We start from the raw sequence: 22,461 nt of genomic DNA, 5'->3' as shown, positions 1-22,461 counted from the left end.
AAGCAAAGGGTTGATGAATCAGAGTTCAAACACCAATCACTTTGGGCAGTATTATAAAACTGCTTCTATTAAATTTATGTAGACACCATGCAGCAAGACCATGGCTTAATAGATAATGCCTGCCTTCAGCATCATCCGTCTTATTTAACCAGGAGATTTGCCGTGTTATTGTCTGCCTCTAAAACTGCTTTCACTCAGAATCTGTACCATTCTGACCTAGTCTGGCCATTTCTAAGATATTTGCACCTTGAAAAAGACTCAACCAGGTTTGGATGCTTGGCTCTGACAGCTAGCCTGTACCACTCTGAAAGCTAGTCTGCATTTCAGTCACCATTGCAAAACTTCACCCACCACTTAAGGCTGATCATGTATCTGCTCTCCAACACCAACAAGTAAGATTGCTGAGCAACAGAACAAAATGGTGCTCTGGTCTAGGAAAAAGACTGTCCAGAAAGTGCTTTGTTGCCTGCCTCCCACCAAAGTTGAATATTTTATGAGATCTCTACATGAGAAATTGTATGCAACCATGTCCTGTATTTAACTTTCTATGTTCTTTCCTTCTTAGACTGCCATTGAGAAGCTATGTCAGGATTTCTTCAATATGTTTCATTTTCCACCCCTGATTAAGGTAAGTATGGGGTTTCCTTGTGTGTATAATCACACCTGGCCAAATAAAGTATTCTATTTTGATCAAACAGGAAACACATTGGGAAAATGTATACTAATATTTGCTAATACTATCATCCAAATGTAAAAGCATACCCAGGCTTAGCTATCTTGAGAAGAGTCTGCCTTTGGTTATAGCTATTGGAGAACTCTAAATCATTCTATGCTCTTGTTTTATTGGAAAGAAAATATCAATTCCTGACAGAAAAGTAGGCAGTATTGATCCAGCTGGGTCAGAGAGTACCAGGCCCATTGATCTAGACGGGGACCTAATATTACATAAATTTATTATTAAATTTTCATATAGTAACTTTTAGCAACACTGTATCATTTACCAATTAAACAATCAGCATTCATGCCCAGAATTCTGCATGGCTCTCTAATCACCTACAATTCTCCCAGATGTTTACTAGGTTCTTTTATAACACTAAGTCATAATACGGTCAATTTGATTCTGGCTGAATGCAGTGTGAATCCATCCATTCCAGTTTAGCATTCATTGTGAGCCATGTAATTTGCCTTGTTGAATAAGCAGTTCTTTAAAAAAAAACAACCAACACCAAACCCAGTATTGTGAATTAATATAGCCTTTTGATGACTCACTATGGTTGCATGACAGAAAAGCAAAATCACGCAACAATCCTTCTCTCTTGCCGTATGACTGGAAGTTTGGAGTCAATTGCAGTACTTTAGGAATTATGACATACTGACTTTAGGGAGGAATTGCTTGAATCAGGTGAGGGATTCTTGCATTGCTAGCTTATAGTTCCAGGTTTTGACAATTTGATTCAATTGCTACCCCTGATATGGATGCAGATGCAGCACACAATGTTTTGGATTACTTCTCAACTTTTTAAAAGACTTTTCATGGGAGACATGCATAAAATTCCCTACGAAAAAAGGGGGAAGATCAAGATTTAATGCATGAGATTGCCGCCAGGTGTACAATTCTGAATTTTCCTGTTGGGATTCCTGATCATATTTGGCCCTGCTGCATAGGGCGTTATCTGACACCTCCCTTAGAGATTTACAGGCTTGCTTTTAAAGCCTGAATAACACAACATTGTTTCTTATGCTCAGGATTAAAATTGAGCCACTGTGCAAAATGATGAAATATTCAACTGAAATGACAGCACTGTCTTGAATTTAAAACAACAGACGTTTGAGGCCAACCAGAATGACTAATTGTTCTTTCTTGTGGCAGGATTCTGCCAGTGAAAATGAGGCCAGTGAGGTGAAAGTGCTGAATCTGGAGCTTGTTTTTGGCTACCATTTAAAACCTGGAAAGGGTCCTCAGGTAAATAAATGATGATTTCATTTTGTTTATTTCCTTCTGAAGCAGAATTAACCTGTCCTTAAAATCTTCACAAGATACTTCTTCGTTGCAACAGAACTTCTCTCTCTCTGTTCATTTCATGGTAAAATTGTAATCACAATGCAGCAAGGTACAAAACTTGTTCTGTCACGCTCACCCAGAGCTTTTCCTGTGCACAGTGTAGGCACTTTGGTATAAAAACAAAAATCCTCAGTGTGCAGGACTTGCCTAATTTCATAGATTTCAATAAGTTGAAATTTGAAATGATGTTAGGAAACCAATTTAAGAACTGAGATAACTTATTCTATTGTTTCTGTGACTTTAAAAAAATCGGAAATAGTTGTTATTTCTAAAGTGAAGAACTGTCATTTAATGTTAAAATAATTTCAAATTATGGTTAAGATTTTGATTTAAAGTCTTATATATATAAGCTAATATTAAATTGTAATTCTCTATTACCGACTTAATATTTAATGACTATGTAAGAAAAATAATTTTGTTTTCACATTGTGATACTAATCAGGGTTCTTAGATGTTGTTGTGATTTCTGAAACTACAGCATAATGCCCACATGCTGTAATATGAGTCCACATCCCAAAGATATATATTTGGGATATTTGATCCCCAAAAGATGCAACATATATTGTACACAACTGCCATGATATCTATAAGGAGCTCTCTTTTGTCATGCTTATTAAGAGATTTCACCTTATATATGTACCTAGACACAGAGAGAGAGGGAGGGAGGGAGAGGGAGAGGGAGAGAGAGGGAGAAGTAATATGATTACAGGGCTTAAAATAGGAGATTATTCATTTATTATCTTTCACCTTGCTTACATGATCAGTTAATCTTTATAATACAACTTTAGCTTTACAAGTAAACCTGTTTACAGATAAAACCTTATTTAGCAACTATCTTGTTTAGCAACCATGCACAGTTACAACAGTGATGAAAAAGTACCTTGGTAATAAATCCTGGCATTTATTATCTTTATAGGTCAGTAAAGAAAAAGAAGGCAGCCATGGCTTCACTTAGCAATTGCCTTGCTTAGCAACGACAACTGTTGGCCCCAATTGTGGTTGTTAATTAGAACTGCCTGTTCTGGAATTCTGAACTGCAAGAATGTATTTTGGAATGTTTGCTCATAGAGCTTGAAATGATGTGTTTGGTTACATGAGTACTAGAATAATCAAGTCTGATCATGCCAATTTGACTATTTCTGATTGTCTGGTGATGAGCAAATTAAGATCAAATCTATCAAGACAGACCAACCTCAGCCGAGACATTTGCACCAGGAAACCTGGGATACGTTCAATATATGCCAATCTGTGATTAAAATTTTACATGGACAGGCACTTTAAGCTAAAGCAAAACTCTAACTTGAGTTAATTTTGAAGGCTCAGATTTGCTGTTTGGATTATTCCTGGAGTAAGCCTTAAATCTGAATATTTAAGTTTTAGTGGTGATGTCTACAAAGGAAGAGTACCATGCAAGCTCTCTCCATTCCTGAGTATATCAGATTTGGCCATGGTGATAAATCTAGTAGCGGGAATTCAAATTTTTTTACTACAGGTTCTGTGGGCGTGGCTTGGTGGGTGTGGCTTAGTGGGCGTGGCAGGGGAAAGATACTGTAAAATCCCCATTTCCACCCCACTCCTGGGGGAAGGATACTGCAAAATCTCCATTCCCTCCCTGCCCCACTAACCTGCTTTCCAGCTCCGTTCTCCTGTGCAGGGCAACAAAGGAAGACCCAGCCGATCAGCTGGGACTCGGGAGGCAGAAAATAGATGGGGGTGGGGCCAATCAGAGGTGGTATTTGCCGGTTCTCCGAACTACTCAAAATTTCTGCTACCAGTTCTCCAGAACTGGTCAGAACCTGCTGAATACCATCTCTGGATAAATCCCTTAATAGGTTTTATGTCAGACTAACTTGTTTCAGGAAAGCTCGGTTCATCCACTTTAACGAACAAAGCAGGTTTTATGAAACTGGTGTATGTGACTTCCTTTTTAGGGCTTTTCTACTGATAGCTACTTGTATTTCTATGCAAAATTCAAGGAATGAAAGCAAATTTGGTGTAGTGATTAAGCTGTTGGCCTTGAATTCAGGAAAGTACAGGAGGGTGAATATAAATCTATAAATCAATGAATAAATAAATGATGAACCACAGACAGTAACTAAGCCTGCTTGAGACCAATCTGTTTGAAAGACTCTGCAGGACTGAAGATTTAGTTCTAAAAAAAAGTACACGGGAGCAGAAACACAGCAACTGTTTGCAACTTTTTAAAGCGATTGCATCTTTTTCCAGCATCATATAGATTCTGGGAAAAGACATGGCTTCTATAAAGTGTCACATGCAATGTTTAAAGTGTTGTTATGTTTTCACATTGTCTAAAAAGAATCATTTTGGAACTGAATTTGTAGAATTGCACAGTTCTATCTTTTATGATAGATTTTAATTACTCTATATTTAATTATGATCCTGTAGATTATATTTTACTTGTATGATTGTTAGGCTCATTTTATACTGCTTTGGAGAGAGAGATGCACAAAATAAATCCAATAAACTGTTACTGGATTTATTCCCCCGGCTTCCCTTCAATTCTGTAAGGGATCATAGGCTCATTCCTGGATTCTGCTGTACAAGCAATAGAAAATAATCAGATAACTTTGGAGCTAGGTTCTGAACAGTTGCAGGATTTATTGCTTCAGTTCCTAGATTTATGGAGAGAGGGGTAGAGGGAGAGAGGGAGGGAGGGAGAGAGAGATAGAGGGAGGGAGGGGGGGCAGAGAGAAATGAAATTATGTTTCAGCTTCCTTCCTATACAATTAGGCCATCTTCTACATGACAGAAAATAATGATGTAGAATGGTGCTAGCTTAAACATTATTCAAGTTCCTGTTTATTCAGTACTGTCTCAAACCCTGATTGGAAAACATTTTGGGAAAACACCTCTACTAGGAACTTTAGTCCAATTCCCAATAAAATAAGAACATTCAGATTGAGAACTAAACACATTTACCTAGAGCAGTGATGGCTAACCTTTTCGGCTTGGTGTGTCGAAAATCAGGAAAAAGTGTAGCCTTCCTCGGGTCGTGTGTCACTTCAAGAAATATCAATAATTTGGTTTATGACGGACTGGGCTGGGGTGATCACACAGGGCTGTGAAACTCATCTCCCTGGTCTCAGGGCTGCAGGTGCAGGATGTGGGGATCGGAAGGCCACCTTACAGGGCTGTGAACCTCATGGATCTCCTTTCCTCCTGTAGCGTTCCTGAGGTAATGAAACTGACAAACCTCAGTTTATGGCGGTTAAAACTGGTTCTCTGCTGCAAAGATCTTGCGGCAGCAGTGACACCACGCCTCCACACAACAAGCAGGGAGCAGGGATTGGAGCAGAGCACAGGCAGCCTCTAAATGTGCAGGTTTCCCCCACACCAACAGGCGTGTCAGTCAAAGTGACACGCGTGTCATAGGTTAGCCATCACTGACCTAGAGCAAACATATGTGTCTGTGTGTGTCTGTGTCTGTGTATGTGTTATATACAGTGTGTATATATATATGTATGTATGTATGTATGTATGTATGTATGTATGTATGTATGCATGCATGCATGCATGCATGCATGGTATTCAGCTTTGTTTGGGTATTTTCCCACGTCATTATAGTTGTGCTTTTAAAGTTGTAGCAACGTTTCGGCAGAATCTCATCTGCCATCATCAGGCTTCTGTATAGTGTTCGTCTGTTGAAACGTTGCTACAACTTTAAAAGCACAACTATAATGACGTGGAAAAATACCCGAACAAAGCTGAATACCATACATGTAAGAACCCGCAAAAACTTAAGAAAACACACACACACACACACACACACATATATATACACACACACATACATACATACATACATACATACATACATATCTATCTATCTATCTATCTATCTATCTATTCGTTGAATCTACTGAAAGAGCAATAATTGTTCATTTCAGCCAATTATTGGGAATTCTGAGAAAGGAGTCCAGTTTTGTTCTCCAGAATCTTTTCATTTGTAGGAGGAATTGTTTCAAAGGAGTCTGTCTGCTTGGAGTGGATGGGGGTGGGGCTTGAGGCAATAATTTGTTACGTTCTTCCAAATCCATGCAACTTTATGGTTGCTTTCCTTGATCAACAGTATTTCCTGTTCAGCTAGAACAGGACAGAGAAAGGAGGAGGAATCATGACAGAGAAAGGAGGAGGAATCAGCGAAAAATTCTGTTGAATGACCTTCCAGCAGCTCTACCGGAAATCTCTTGAGAATAATGGAGAAGGCTGGATCCCACTGAAGTCATTCTAACTGTAAAATCTACTCCAATGTAGAAGAGCCACTCATAGAGGAACATTACAAAAATGTCTACCATGACAACTTTACAAAGGAAAAAGAATAGCCTCAGAAGAGCATAGATCATCCTATTCTTCAGCAAATAGTTGAAACTATATTATTTTAAATTGTTACCATTAGATAGTTTTAGGAGGAAGGCTAAGAGAAATAATAATGAAGATAAATAAGATGTTTTTAAAAAATAAACAGTAGTTAGAACATGATACATGATGAATTTATAGAGATGTCTACAAAGTTTTTGAACCGAATAAAGACAAAACTTTGGCAATTTGAAAAGTGCATCTTTTAAACCCTTGATTTTAGAATAATAAAATGGGACTTTCTACACGATCGTCTTAAGTTAGGCACTCAAATTGTAAGCCCGTCATGATAACATCTTTATACAGTATAGCATCATCCTAACCTTCTAACTTTTGCTGTTCTTCACAGAAGCTGCATCCCTGCAAGCATTAAGAGATTTTTAAATCTATCTTCTTGCAGTCACTTAAGCGATGGAAAATCCCGAAAATCATGGCTCTTTAAACAATAAATTTCCTTCGTAGAATTTCTCCATCTAACCCACTGAAACCTGCTGTTTTAAAGGGGCTTGAGACACACAGCTATTCCTAGCACCTAAAGAAGTCGTTATAATGCACACATTCCACCTTACAATACTCAAAATAAAGAGAACAGCAAGCAAAGCATTTTTCTTTTATTTAAAAAAAAACTACAGCCCGTTTAATTACATTCAAGGACTTAATTCTGCCATTCTCAGCCAAAATTGCATTAGATTTGGGATGTTTTCCCACATCTGGTGAGAAGTCCCTCTAGTACAGAAACCCCACAACTTAAATATACTGAGGCTTCACTCTATTTGTTTATTACTTTTAATGAAAATCTTTTCCCTAGTACTATTAAAAATGGGAATCAATAATAATAACAACAACCTGCTGTTTAGAAACCTTTTTCTGTATTGGTGAATACTTGGCAGCAGTCTCCCTCAACCCAAGACAGAGGCCATTGTTAAGGCTATAACACATTTACATATTTTGCAATAAAACATCAGTTATTTGCATTACTGTGTCAAGTTTTATTTGATTCTTTCACCTAAAAATGACTCATTTTCCTTTCTTGTATTTTTTTAAAAAGCCAAACTACTCTAAGCTTGTTTGAGAATAATCAAAAATTGCCCATTTAGCTAGAAGTCATTTTCTTTTCAAAAGGCAAATGTTATTTAATCTTTCAGCTGCTCATTGTGCCATCATAAATACTTTCTTTTCAGCACAGTTGTGGGGACTGAAATGAGCCCACTAATTGCCTCCCATTTCGACTGACATGTGGTGGTTTAGTGGAAAGGGAGCACAGCAGGGAGAAGGAAATAGGAGCCTGAGAAAATGAGAGCTAATTATTTTCCCTGCCTCGTGTCAGGCTCTGTGTCAGCCTTGTTTTTACAAACTGGAAGGTTTAGCACTAAATAAAACAAACTGGCGTCATGTTTTTATGTACTGGCAGTGTCATGGAAGCAGCTGCACATCTCAAAAGACAATATAATGCCTGCGTTCGCATGGACACCATCTGACAGCCACCGTGAGCCACGGCTAATGAGGATATCGCAGTGGTGCCAAGTGAAAGGTGCTGAATTATGTATGATTCTTCATCAGGACGGCAAGCGTCCTGTACATCATTATGAGACATTGTTTTGCTGAAAGAGATTAAAACATTCTTAGTGCCAGACCCTGCAACCTAAACAGGCACTGAGAGGTTATTAATGGAATTTTGAGGGAGAGTTTCTTAGAGATTTCTTTTTGAGTTGTGAGGTTTTTTTTTTAATCTCTTCTCTCTTCTCTCTCCCTCCTTCTACACCCCCCCCTCTCGTGGGACAAAGCAGTGGTGGGTCATGACATTATATATAAAGAAGAGAAGCAAATTAACCATACTTGTGTTCTCCCTTTTTTAAAATCTGGCATATAAAATGTAGTGTAGCAGTGTTCACTTTAATGATAAATAACCCAGGTGCTAAGACTATAGATGCTCCTGTTCTTATCGCCTTTAAAACAGCAGGCTTCGGCAACTGAGATAGCTCATCAGAAAGAATGCAAGGAACAACTGGGGGTCCAAATTATTAATGTGCTGCTACTCTTACACCAACATCACCAGGCCTCCTTGTTTAAGGCCATATGCCTCTGAGGTTGTATTTTGCAATGCCCGTTTGCCAACAGTTCAATTCCTCCCCCCCATGTATTTTTTTTAGTTTACCATAATATACACCTGAATTGTACTATCATGCCTTCTAAATAAAAGCTTCTGAAAGAACTCATTCCTCTTTCAAGTTATAAATGTATTGTAGCACAAACTATAGCAGAGTTCTGTGAACCTCGACTATGTTCATAGTAGAGTTCAGCATCTGGACAATGTTGCGGGTGGCCAACTTGTTAAAAAAAAACAGCTGCTTTTAAAAAATGGGTTGTCCCTATTTGACAGAGGCAAAATTAATACAGTGGCTACCCACAACCACCTGAGGAACCATGGAAAATCCATGGATTCCACTCAAAGGTCACCATACTCATGGTTGGGTGGTCATTTCGAAAACCTTTCTCTCTCAGAAAAGTTTCTTCCTCTGGCAATGAAAATAAGAAGATTGCAGTGATGAAGACAATAATCCAAATAACTAATAATTTGCTGGCCTTTCTTGCCTCCACAATTTGCTGCTGGAGTTGGGCATCTCACTCTGCTTAAAGATCAGGTTGGCCTTGTCTTGGAGTTTTGTTTCCTTCTTGCATCATCCTCCAATAGCCACTTGCAGAATCTGCAGAACGATTGGATTCACCCCATGTGATTCAAAGCTTTGTTTGGCTTTTCAGTGGGAGTGCACTTGTCTCACTTCTATAGGATGTATCCAGTTCTTTTGTATTTTAAAGAGCATCATTCTTACCCCCAGTGCTATGAGCTGCTCTTCAGAACATTAAATCGCAGGATGAGGATTGGCGATTACAATTAGAGCGGCATACCCCTCCAAAATGATTCAGAAGTACTTCCAATCATGCATGAGCTATTCATTAAAACAGCTTTGTCTTCTTCTGAGTGAGCCCAATAACTTAGATGCCACTGCTTTAAGTACCTCTCAAATGAGTTGATTCTCAGCAGAGAGGTCCATGTTCATGTAAGATCCAAGGCACTTCTTCCCAATATTTGTACAACATGTACAGTTCTACTTATACCAAATTCCTGAAATACAATTTATAGTAAATTCCTAAATATAAAATTAATAGGACATAATTGACATCAATGACCATAATAACCAGAGTCACCAGTTCAGTGAATTATGGAAGACTGGAACTCCCTGAAATGCAATTTAGTTATCAATATTGTAGTAATGAAATATTATTTGTAGTTATTTTTGTTAACCTAAATTTAAAAAAAAAACAATGGGGGAGGGGAGAGAGAGGGAGGAGGAGAGGGAGAGAGAGGAGGAGAGGGAGAAATATGCAAACTTATGTTTCACCTCCTTGAGTTATTTGTAAAAATAATAAAGGCAGGATACAAGTAAACAAATAAATAAAAATAAATAAATTAGGGACATGGAACCTTTATAATCTACTTTCCATTTATATAGAGTAGCAGTGTTTCCTATGTGATCATTATATTTCAACCGCCAGAAGCTATTTTTTGCTGGATTAAAAAAATAATAATAACTGGATTTATCCATATTTACCATAATGTATTTGCATTCTTTAAACCTCTGGCAATATGCAGAAATGAGTCTTTGGAATTGATCTCTTTTGGCCTATTAGAATTAGTCTTATGGACCAGCATAATGAGAAAAGCAAGAAAACACATTGAAATCCAATCTTATACATACTTAAATGGGAGTAACTTTGGGAGTGAAATCAGAAGACTTGGCTTTTGAGATTGCACTGCAATACCTCTACACAGTCCATTGCTTTGCTTTGACTTGTGAGGACTTGCCATTTTCTCTTGTCGCATATTCAAAGAATTCTGTTAAACGTCCATTTCCCCCACCCCATATTTTAACTTATCTTCAGTCGTTCCAGGAAAAGATTTCCTTTCTTCCTATGCTAAGAAGATTGTCGTGGTGATGCCATTTAATCCCACAACAAAACGTCAGCTGTACTGTTGGTAGAACATCCATCATCTGCTCATAGATGTGGAGAGTAAAGTTACATTTACCATTTAAAACGTGCTTCCCCTCCCACACTGTATTCTATAGACCACCTTTTAAGATTATACCACTGTGTCAGACAGCCATAGCCTTTCATTTTTTATACACGAAGAGAATGAACAGAGAAACGTTTCTGTATTCATAAGTTAAAAATAGGCAGCAAGTCTAAAATGCATATAGTTAAATCTAATACATGTATTACAATGTTGATCCTATTCGGCAATATATCAAGCCATCAACACTGAAAAGCCCTGCTTTATACTGGCAGGATATTTTCATTTCGTATCCCTGGAATAGTTGTCCTTGGACTGACTCCATAAGAGGTAATGGGGCATTGCTAACTGGGGTCTAAGAGCTTTCTTTTGAGGGAAATGGAGTACCAAATCCCTCGGGTTGGGATTTTTTTTTTTCCAGGCAGCTCTGCAGCAATGCCTGATTAATTATCCTGACTGTAGCAATCCGTGTTAAGATGGAATACAGAAGGGAGGCTGGAACATAAAATGGTGGGAAGAGGGGTCGGGCAGAAGGCTGTATGTATGTGTTTGTGAAATTTTACATAATTAGCCTAGTTCAGTTGTGAACAAAAAAAAAATCTGTGAATCTGTGGTAACAGAGTAGTTGACTTGCACACGGAATGTCCTCTCTAGAAGCTCAGGGGAATTACATCCGAATTAGCTGAACTACAAATTGGGATTACAGGTAACCCATTCAGCAACCGTTTGAAGTTATAGTGGCACAGTACAAATGGTACCTGTGCCCAGTCCCTAAAGTTACAGCCACTTGGGTACTGGGCAAGTTGGTTACACTGACAACCACGCTATTCTCCCAATGCTTTTTGGAAGGCCTCAAAGCTTTTCTAAAGTGTTGCAAAAATGCCATGAGTAATCTGAAGAATGGCCCAAATGGCCTTGGGAAGGTCTGGCATAGCCAGCATCTGCCTGCATAGAGGAAAGGCCAGGCACACACCTCATCAGCAGGGGGAGGAAGTTGGCGAAGGTCAATTCGGTAGAAAGAAGAGTGATGGAAATGGATGGGGCTTTCAATTGTGGCACTGGGGTGGCCGGCTGTGGCTTGGGGCTTGCTTGAGGCGTTATTCTTTGGTGGAAGTGGCAACATGAGGGCAAAGTAGAGGCCTGAAGATGGCTGAGACTACTGAAGGCCCCAGGCCTCTTTCTCAGGCCCAGTACTGTCGCTGCCACACTACTAGCAAGGAGTGCTGTGGTGTAGGGCAACCAAAAGGCAAAGAGACAAGGGAAGTCAGGGATTTAAAAACAGAAATCACTAACAAATATTAGCTAGATTGTACGATGCAAGAAGGAATATACATCTGAAATTTAATACATCAAAGATAGTGTTTGAGACTGAAAATAAAGTGAATAATTTTAAGTCATATATAAGTGGCAGAAAACGGCTAAAGCAAGTACCTGTTTTGTGCACCTTGAGGGAACATTACTAAAGATGGGAAAATGGATGAGAAGATTTAAGAGATGCATATGCTGGTAGAAAAACGGTGAGCAGGATGCAACTGATAGCACAGAAAGAATGTGTCAAAACAAACCAGAAATGGTTATGTACAGTATAACATCATATCTCTGGTCACAGACTTATTTGGAAATGGATGAGAGAGGAAACATAACGGTATCTTGAATGCAGTGGGAATGGGAGCACTTTCAAAGTGTGGGAGCAAAGAAGAAATAAATTCTCAAAAAACTCCCATTTGAAAGAATAGCATTGCTTAATGACCATGGCATTTTCTTAACTACGATGATCTGGTTAAAATCCATGAAAAATCTAAAAAAATAGAAAAACGGTCAGATGAATGTCTCGACTTAGAACCAGAACAATTTATGACTAGATTTTTGATCCCAATTGTACCCATATGATGAGGACTACCTCTCAATATTTCATTTTCCAGTCTTATCCTAAACCTTAATTTCTTTGGCTTGCCACTGCCTATTCTTCTTCTTTTTTTTGGCACTTTGTATAACATGACTTACCCTAAAAGTGATAGTAGTATATATGTATGTAAAAAAGTAACTGAACACTGATTATTTCAGAAATGCCCAAACATGGATTGTTCTTGCTCTCTAGGGAAGCTCATTTCCAGTATAAGGATTTTAATTTGGTGCTTAAAACTTATTTTTTGGAGTCTTGCTTCTTTCATTTTTCTTCCTGCCCCACAGCACCAGGATCTAACAAGAGAGTCCAAATTCCATCCCTCACTTATTTATACATCAAATTTGTATAGCCTTCTACCTCACAAAAAAAAGTGACTATAGGCAGCACAGAACAAGTAACAAAAAATAACCGTTATTAAAATATTAAAAAGAAGAGAGTGGATGTTATCTTGGAATGTTACAAGTCCCCTGGGACCCCCAGACCTGATGGCATTTTGGGTTTTGTACCTTTTCGGTGGAAGAGAAACACACTTGGGAAATGGTGTTGTAGCCACTTGTGGTACTCCAGAGACCAGCCAACTGTGGTTCAGCTTAAAACTACACCAAACTAGCAAAGTAAATTGCTTCTTCTCATGTGACGGAAACTCAAATAACTTTTGCTTTTCAGGCTACTTTTTAATTGTTTCAACATCATCGAAGTTCAACTCTATGAATATACTTATTCATAAAAACGTATATAATTACTAATATGGGAGTGATGGTTGGGGAGACAGGAGAAGCAGCTTTCTGTTCATAGCAGAACCCATTGCAATTTAATATTTTGTGTTTTCTTTCCAAAACTAGGATTGCAAATGGAAAATGTATATGGAAGTAGATGGGGATGAAATTGCAATAACTTATATAAAAGACGTGACATTTAACACTAATCTACCTAATGCCGAGATTCTAAAAATGGCAAAGGTAAGTTTGTAATTATGGTAATGTTTATGGAGATTCTTAGTCATCCAGGTCATGGTTGTCCCAAAGGTGCTTTTTCAAGAGGCAACTGGACTTTCTGGGACAGGTTCTGTGGTGTGGGGTTGTTTGATGGACTACAGGGGGCATGGATTTGCATGCTGCCTGCATCGCATGGATGGGGCTTCACTTGTTTGCATGGTCTTGTTGCTGGTGCCAGTCCATGGACCAAGGGTTGGGGACCCCTGCTTTAAAGTACATTCTTCAGGGAGTCCAATACACCCAAAATACAATGTTTTGATCAATCAATTTCAATCTCAAATCTGAGATTGATGCATTAATACATTTTAATGTTTTAAAATATTGGTCACCTGGACCAGCCTGTAGAGCTATGTAACATTCAGTGTCTTGTCCTTGGACAAAAACCTTATTGCAAACCACAGAAACTGACTTGGAGCGGCATGAATATGAGATCAGTGATAGATGCTCCTGGTGTGAATTAGTTCAGGGGTCCCCAACCTCTGTGCCATGGCCCACCACCGAACTGTGGCCAATTTGGAATTGGGCCATGCAAGGAGCTGGCTGGAATGCTCATGTGCATCTTGTGTGGGCTTGCAGGTAATTGCGCATGTGCAGGCCAGCATGCCGCTTGTGCAAGGGCTGCATGCGTGCACAGCCCAATTCCCCTCTTCCCTCCCCCAGCCAGGCCACCAAGCCACAAAGGTTGAGGACTGCTGAATTAGATTAATTTGCACAGACTGGATTTCATTCTGCTGTGTGATCCCAACAGTTCCTAACATTCTCTCCTTGTTTAGCAACCGCATTCTGTTCCAACAACTTGGTCGTTAAATGAAATGGTCATTAAGTGAATACATGTCTAAAGAGAGAGAGAGAGACAGACAGACAGACAGATAGACAGATGCTGTGAAAAATCACTGGTTGCTGCCATCTTATAAAGTTATCTTTCAGATTGTCTGGCATCCAGCCAATTTTTCTCCTTTTGTTGCTCCCTCACAGAGTTGAGAAATTGCTCAAATAAGCGATTTCTTCCTAAGTTGCTTTTCTCTGCAGCGCTGCATATCCCTAAAAAGTGCTAAACACAAGCTTAGCTCTGTGACCTTAATCAGTTCATTAGAACCCTCTGGCCAGCTGCTGCTGCTGCCTGACTAGACTTTAATCAGTTTCACACTGAGAAACTTGTTGTCAGGTACAAGAAATTTGGTCATAAATGCACTCACTGGTCAGAAAAAGAAATACCATTTATTACTGTCATACTTGGGAATGGTTGCTAACCAAGGTGATCTCTAAAAGGGAAGTAGCTGAATTGTATCACTGCAGGAATGTTCTGGAAGCTGGTGGCCACAGAGGTAGATGTCTGCCAAGCCTGTGGAGTTGGAGAATTTGGAAGAAGAAGCTAATTCTTCACTTGTGACCTGATGGGACAATTTCTTTATTTTTAAAAATTAAAATCATTCAGCTGTAATAAAGTCAGACACAGCCATAATTTTGACATGAATAAAATTATAAAACAATGTAGCTTTTAAAAATAAAGTCAAAGCATGCTAATGCTAAATGTCCCTCAGATTAAAATCGTAGTTCCTGAAGGAAACTGTGGCTTCAGAAACATTCTATCAGTTATTTTCTGTAAGTTATAACAATTAAAATATCTAATAAAAATTGACCCAGAAAAAAGTGTACAAATTACAAGGGCCAAATATACAAACACACACACGATGTAACTAATTTGATGAAGCTAGCTAAGTAGGGGTGGAGCTGCCCCACATGTCCTGCACCAGCTTTTCTCAGGGCCCCCACAGCCAGGCCACCCACGCCCTGACACCGGCCTCGCTGCAGCCCCATCTAGCAGGATCCTGCCTGGCCGCTAGCCCACTTCTGCTTGCTCTCGGCCGCAATGGAGCAGGAGGCCAAGCAACATGCTGGTGCTGCGGCCACAAGGCAGTTGTCAGGATGGATGGCCTGGCTGCGGAGGCCTTGAGGTAAGCTGGTGCGGGACACATGGGGAATCTCCAACCCACCTCACCTCGTGTGGGTGGCATTGCAAGCAACCAGATGGAATGGCCAGCTGGCCAGCTGCACAGGCACTTAAACAGGGCTTATTTTAGGGGTAGGCTTATATTAGGCACATGCATAAAAACACGCTAGGGCTTATTTTCAGGGAAACAGGGAGGGATATGTATTTATCAAAAGTGTCTCCAGGATTAGGGATGAACAACTAAGCCATTAATTCAAAATTCTCTTTAGAGCTTGCTCTCTCCCAGTTATGCAGAGAAAAGAGATTGGGAGGGGGGTGTTCCTATTGACTTCAAGTTCTAACCCTATAGATAGCTTGCTTCAAGTCAGGGCACCATTTGACTTCAACAAGGTATTTTTAAGGCTAGCCATTCCTCTAGAGTTAAAAAAAACTCCCCATCCCAGATCTGATCCTCTCCAGAGGTATTTTTCTGGCTCACTAGAGTGATACTAAGGGGGCAGGAATCTGAGAAAGAGATGTATGATCTAACGCCAAAGCAGGGGTATCTGACACATCCTAATGATTCAAAAATGAGATGCAAGAGGTCTTTCATAGCATACAGGGATAGGAGCACAATATCTCTTTAAAGCCGTTACATCTTTCTTTGGATTTCTGTAGGATGTGGCCAGAGTTGATTCCTCTTTTTAAAAAAAAATATGGCTGCTTTAAAGAGGTGATATGCTTGTTCTCTGGCATGTTTGGGAACCATCTCTTCCAAATCATTTTTGAAGCTTGTAAAGCTCTGCTAATTTGTAGAATTTCTCTTCTAAATATTCATAACCCTTTAGAGTGAAAAATTGGGAGGGGATTCTCCTTGGCCAAATTTAGATTCAAACAGAAAATTAGAGCCCATTTCTTTTATATGTGGAAATTACAGCCCAACAGCGATGGTAAATTAGATCATAACCTTTGTATAAATTTTCCACTTTTTAAATGTATATTTTTAAAATGTATATGTTTTAACAGAGGTCAGATATGTAAAAGTCCTTGGGTAAATAAAACAACAGCCCCTCCAAAATGAGAGGAGCAAGGCAAAGGATACCTATAAATGTTGTGTTTTTTTCCTTGCAGCCTCCATTTGTGATGGAGAAGTGGATTGTGGGGATAGGAAAAGATCAGACTGTCGAGTGCACAGTGACTTACGAGGTTAGTGTTTGAAGAAAAATAAAAGCAAGTCACTCATTCTGCCAGCGTGATTGCACAACGAGGAACCTCCATTTTAAAATTTTAGGGCTCACTTTTGTAAAGGTTTGTAATTACTTTTAAATGACCAATTTCCTATAAATCTGAATGCTGTAAATTGCGTTCAGACTGCTCACTGGGAAAACTTGATCAGGTAAGTTTAAAAAGTTTCTTTTCTCTTTTTTCCTTTGAGTAACAGTTGGGGTAGGAAACATTTGCTGAAGGGGTCACCTTTCTTATCTTTTTGACACATCGCTAATTAGCAGACTAGAGATACAACAGGAGAAGGGAAGGGGCAAGAAGGAAAATGTAAAATTAAAAATTGAACCAATTAAGCAACATATAACAGGGAGGGAATTAGTCTTTGTATGAGTAGGGTTTTGAATATTTACAAAAAAAAAAAGGTGTTTCACAAAGACCAATGGGATACTTCACACTGAGGTTAATAATTGAAATCTCAGCTCTGTCTGCCACAAGGATTCAAGCAGTGAGAGAGACTGACAGGGAAATTCTGGCCTTGTGTGCCTCAGAAGTGAAGAAGAGCCACCCTCTGTAAAACAACCCTGGGCTCTTTTCAGACTGCAGCCTCCTCACAGGATTTAGAGGCTGGCAGCAAGTTTAAAGGGACGTTGCCACAAGCAGACCCCAGCAACCAGAAATCCTTAGTGACTTCTTCCTCTTGCAAGAGAAAACATTATTGATTTGAAGCACCATAACTACTAAAAGGTTCTATTAAAACCGAATAGTTAAAAGAATGTCTATTGCTGCTGAGGTGGGAGGGCACAAAGAAAAAATAATAACGTGGTATTGGGTTCCTTGTATAAAGAAGCGAACATTTTTCTAGATGGGGGTTGATATTACAGATAGTCCTCGACTTACAACAGTTCATTTAGTGACCATTCAAAGTTACAACGGCACTGAAAAAAAGTGACATGGCCATTTTTCACATTTATGACCTTTGTGCATCCCCATGATCATGTGATGAAAGTCCAGATGCTTGGCAACTAGTTCATACTTATGACCGTTGCTTTGTTCCAAGGTCACGTGATCACCTTTTGAGACCTTTTGACAAATAAAATAAACGGGGAAGCTAGATTCACTTAACAACCATCTTGCTAGCTTATCACCTGCAGTGATTCACTTAACAACTGTGGCAATAAAGGTCGTAAAATGGGGCAAAACCCACTTAACAAATGTCTCACTTAAGAAGAGAAATTTTGGGCTCAACTGTGGCCGTAAGTTGAGGGCTACCTGTACTACCCGTTTCAGAATCAGACATCGAAAATCTGGACCAACTGGGCCTGTTCTTGTTCTGAAAAAGAGCTTGTTTTTCTCTCTTGGATAGGCTGATGTCCACACTCCCAAATCTACCAAACACACCCAGCAACTGCAATGGAGCCAGGTGAAACTGCAGGATGAAGTGAAATCAGTACAGCTGAAAATACAGACATCTCTCCCAAACGTGGAAGGCAACCCTCGGAGCAGATCCAATTCCAGTAAGTCAACTGAGGCACTGTTTGGAGAAAGAGCATTTATGCCGGGGAAACAAAACCTTTTCAAAAACTTGCTAAGAGGGAAAAAGGGTCTCTCTAAAGCAGCGTTTCTCAATCCCAGGGAAATTCTGGGAGTTGAAGTCCACGCTTCTTAAAGTTGCTGAGGTTGAGAAACTACGATCTGTAAAGTAACCCCATTGGCCGCTAGGTGGGGGACTGGGAGGTCTAAGGAAAATCTTAAGACTTCACTCTAATGTTGAACACTGCTTTAAATCAGAAAGCTACATTTCTGAACATAAAAGACTGGCCTGAAATCACCCTCCATTTTGTACTCTCAAACTGTGTGGAAGTAAAATTTGGGGTCTCTTTGTTTCGTTGTTAGGAGATGGGCATTTTTTTAAGGAACCAACAGGGTGTAGATAATTAAGAAACCCATTTTATCTCTTAAAATTCCTGTGTACTCCTCCTCCCACACCCTTGGACCAGGCCAAGCTTTTGGAATGAGCATCTTGTCATGCTACCCATAGAGGGGAACAGGCCTTGAACAAAACAGAATTTGCACATTGGTCTTTTACAATCCCTGGCTAAGGATACTGCTGTACATTCACACCTACATCTCAAACTCTGTCTCTCTTTTGTCTTTAACCATCCATAGTTTAGTCATGATCTCAAATTGGATTATGGTATATTTTTATAAAATTTCCTGAAGTTGCATTTTGTTTTGCGCCAAAAAAAACCTCATCTTCCAATCTGCTGTACTTCTTATTGTTTGAAGTAAGAATAACCAATACAACTAATATATTTGTAGTACCCAAATGTTCGGAGTCTAATGCAGTGCTTTTTAAACCTTTTTATCTTAAGCTCCACCTATCACTCATTCAAAGGGTCTGCAGTTCATCAGGAGAGAGAAAAAACTCTTTGCTTTTGCAGAGGGCATTTAATATTTATTATGTTTATTTGTCACTTTCATTTTTTAAAACTCAAGGAGACATACCTAATATTCCTTCCTCATCCTATCTTCCCCACAACAGCAACCCTGCGAGATGGGTTGAGAGAGAAGGACTGGCCCAAAGTCACCCAGACAGCTTTCATGCCTAACAGCGGCCCAGAAATCATAGCCTTCTTGTTTATAACATCTTAACAGTTCTGGCTCTCATTTATACCGAAAGAGACATTCTGTTAATTATGCCTTATTATTTTCAGTAAGTTTTAAAGAGGCAATTAAAGTTGTAATGACTTGTGTCCCACTTGGAGTACTTCTGAATTGCACCTGTATCATCAGTTTTGAACCAAAGGATACTGATGAAAGATGTCAGCTCTAAAGATCTGTGATGTGCTGTTTGCTTGGGGGGTGGAGGGTTGTGTTGGGAGTATGTGTAGTTAACAGAAAATCTCTCTAATCAGTGAGGTGGTTAAAGTTACATTGCAAATCTCTGCAATTAAAATCATCATAACACCATCTGAAGAAGAGAGTTCAACTGTAGGAACATTACACCTGAAGATGCACTTTCAGATAGGGAGTTCATATACTTTTTGTGTGTGTGCGTGCCTTCCAGTCAGTCTTGACTCTGGGCAATTGCCCGGACAAGTCCCTGAAAATGTACTTGGCAAGATTTTTGGAAGTGGTTTGCCTCTGCCTTCTTCTTAGTTCAGGGGGAGACTGACTGGCTCAAAGTCATCCAGCTGGCTTCATGCCTAAAGTGGGACTGGAACTCACCACCTCTCAATTACTAGCCTTGATGCCTTTGATTGCTTCACTCCATTGGAGATTGCAAGGAAGAGTCAATCCATTATGGTTCCCGGAGCAAATGAATGACTCCGGTAGCTACAGCTATCAATATCAGGATCCTAGCAGATCTCTGGTGACTACTTGGGATTAAAGTTGATGGTGCCTTTTGTTTCATTCCAGGTATTGACTGCCAGTGGATGAATGCACTGAAAATGCACCGCGTGACAAGCAGCCCTTCCCTCCAACATTCCCGTCCCCACAGTCCCAACAACTTAACCCATTTTTTACCCTACCTTCACAATCAAGACACTTATGCGGCTGCTGTGAGGCGGACTTCAGTGCCCACTACCTATCACATTACCCCGCTCATTCAGTCCAGAAGCTCATCGCCAACAACCTATTTATCATCTTTACATCTGAATTCCAAGGGAAGCAGCAGCTCCAGTGCGACTTCGACTTCGGACAGTCCATCGGAAAGGGGCAGCTCCAAAACCAGACACAGAAATAACTATCATAGCAGCGTCTCTCCTGGAGGGGTGGCAGCTGGAAAGCGTTTGGTCAGAAACCCAACTGCTCCAGGGACACTGAAAAATGCTGGGAAATATTCTAGGTCTTCCCAGTCAACCTTTAATCAATATCAACATCTGCCAAGGACACATGAGAGAAAACACCCTCATTATCCGCAGCAGCACAAATCAATACCAGGGATGCCCTTGAAAACTGAAACAGAAGAAGAAGAGGAAGAAAGCAAAGTCAGCGAAGGTGGATGGGTGAAAGTCAATTATTCAAAGAAATCTTACCGACATACGGTTGGCAAACAAAACAAAGAAAAAGTGAAAGGAACTGGAACACTTCAGAGAAAATCCCATTGATGTTTTTTTCAGAAATAGGTTTTATTTTTTATTGCACAGAACACTCATTTTTTCCACAGAGAAGGTTTGAAATTGTTCTTAAAACAACTGACGACGAATGTGAGAATGGGGGTCTGCAAGAGAAATCGCCTGGGAGGAATGACATTAGCACAGCCTTGGGTTCTGTTAGAGGCTTTTTTAGCACATTATAAGCCTGGTGTAGTCTTCTCCTTGAATCAAAGCACAAGATGTCAATTCTCCCTTTCCTATGAAACAACACTGCCAAAGCATCTGACAGCAGCTGGATAGTGTTCCTAGGCCTGAAGCAAGTTATTTTAGGGGCCAAGTAGGATTAAGGACCCTGCCCACACATCTGGTGTCTGAGACTCCACCAAAAAGCTAATCAGGCGCAAAAGGTTCTTTTTTTTTAGTGTGCCTACTTTTAATCAGGTACTTTTTAACTTAAGTCTAGTATCGGTATTTCCATTAGCATGATATTCTAGTTCACTGTGCTTTGTTATTTCCGTTACTCTGATCCAATATTGATATAGGGACAAAAAAAGTGCTGCTTAAACCTATGAATGAAAAATGACTGCAAAAATTATCCTTTCCATATTTTGAGCACTTAAGGTTGTCTAATGAATTATTTTCTCTTGGTTTGATTTTGTAGCAGCATCTTCAAGCTACTACATCAATCCTCCATTTAGTGATAAGCTCCGATCCACTTCCATTGGAATTATTCTAATGGTTAGGGAAAAGTGTAACAGCTTTTACAAAGAAGCAAAATAATATAAGAAAAAAAAAGGCCTAATTATTTTTGGTACAACTATTTATTAACATAAGGTAAATATCTTATTCATGGTATTTAACTATACTCCATGTGTTGTCTTTAAGTAATAAAAGGAAATATAATATACTTACTTGTATGCAGCATTTTGCAATTCCAATGAAATTGAATATTTGTTTTTCTTGGACATACCTGCAAAAAAGCAAATTCCAGTGGGATTTTCTTTGAAATAAAGAATTAGGTGATATTTAAAATTTCTCCAATTGTAATTTTCAGAAAAATGATATTGTATTAGATTCTATTTAGATAAATAAAACCTAACTCCTAACTTAACCTTCCCTTTTGAATTATAAGGAAAGGAAAAGGTTTTTTTTAAAGTTTTGTTCAAAAGTAATTTGATATTTAGCTGAGGAAATAAGGAATAAGTATATCTTATTTAACATATCTTTTCCACTTCTTCATGTACTAGCAGATTTTTAACAGTAGCAAAGTAAACCATGTCAGCCAGCTGTAAAACTAGAGGTCATTTCTCATTCAAGGAGCTATTTCTTTGATTACCTCAGGTCTCTCCTAGTTCTAGGAAGAAGAGTGGTTTCCTAGGGGTAGTAGTGCAGGTGCTCCCTATTTGTTCAGCAAATTCTTGGAGGAGAGCTTTATGGATGTATTCATTTACTAGATGTATATGGCCGTTCCCTCTCACATAGGCAACTCTATGCAGCTAACACAATAAAAATATCAATACAATAAGGATAAATAGATTATACAAAGCAAAAGAAGAATGTCCATCAAACACAAAGCAGTCAATAACAAAGAGATTCAACTAACAGGCTCAACCCCCTCCCAACCCCCCACTTGAGAGAAAAGCTGTGTCTTGAGGGTTTTATGAAAGGCTAGCAGGGTTGGGGACAATCTAATCAACACTGTATAAAAGCTCTCCTGGCTATGGCTGCCACTTGGTTTCTTAAAGAGGAGCTGTGAGATCAGGAAGACCCCAAAACTGTGCACTGATGTTTGACA

At 39.3% G+C, this 22,461-nt stretch overlaps 1 protein-coding gene across 3 annotated transcripts in view; it reads left to right on the top strand.

Moving 5' to 3' along the window:
- MAP3K20 (mitogen-activated protein kinase kinase kinase 20) overlaps positions 1-21,698 on the top strand; it is a 115,450-nt gene extending 93,752 nt beyond the window's left edge. For all 3 annotated transcript variants that reach the window (XM_026677699.2, XM_087949708.1, XM_087949709.1), the window contains exons 15-20: positions 566-628; positions 1,871-1,963; positions 13,260-13,376; positions 16,474-16,548; positions 17,930-18,080; positions 19,987-21,698. In XM_026677699.2, the coding sequence (XP_026533484.1) occupies positions 566-628; positions 1,871-1,963; positions 13,260-13,376; positions 16,474-16,548; positions 17,930-18,080; positions 19,987-20,678 (1,191 nt within the window). In that variant the 3' untranslated portion in view covers positions 20,679-21,698. The remainder of the gene's footprint in view (positions 1-565; positions 629-1,870; positions 1,964-13,259; positions 13,377-16,473; positions 16,549-17,929; positions 18,081-19,986) is intronic.
- Positions 21,699-22,461: the final 763 nt, after the last annotated feature.

The sequence above is a fragment of the Notechis scutatus genome, chromosome 1 (genome assembly GCF_049901735.1).
Source record: "Notechis scutatus isolate UNSWTSFEM ecotype Mainland chromosome 1, rNotScu1.2, whole genome shotgun sequence".
NCBI lineage: Eukaryota > Metazoa > Chordata > Lepidosauria > Squamata > Elapidae > Notechis > Notechis scutatus.
The sequence above is the reverse complement of the archived record's forward strand: the minus strand, read 5'-3'. Positions and strand labels throughout refer to the sequence as shown.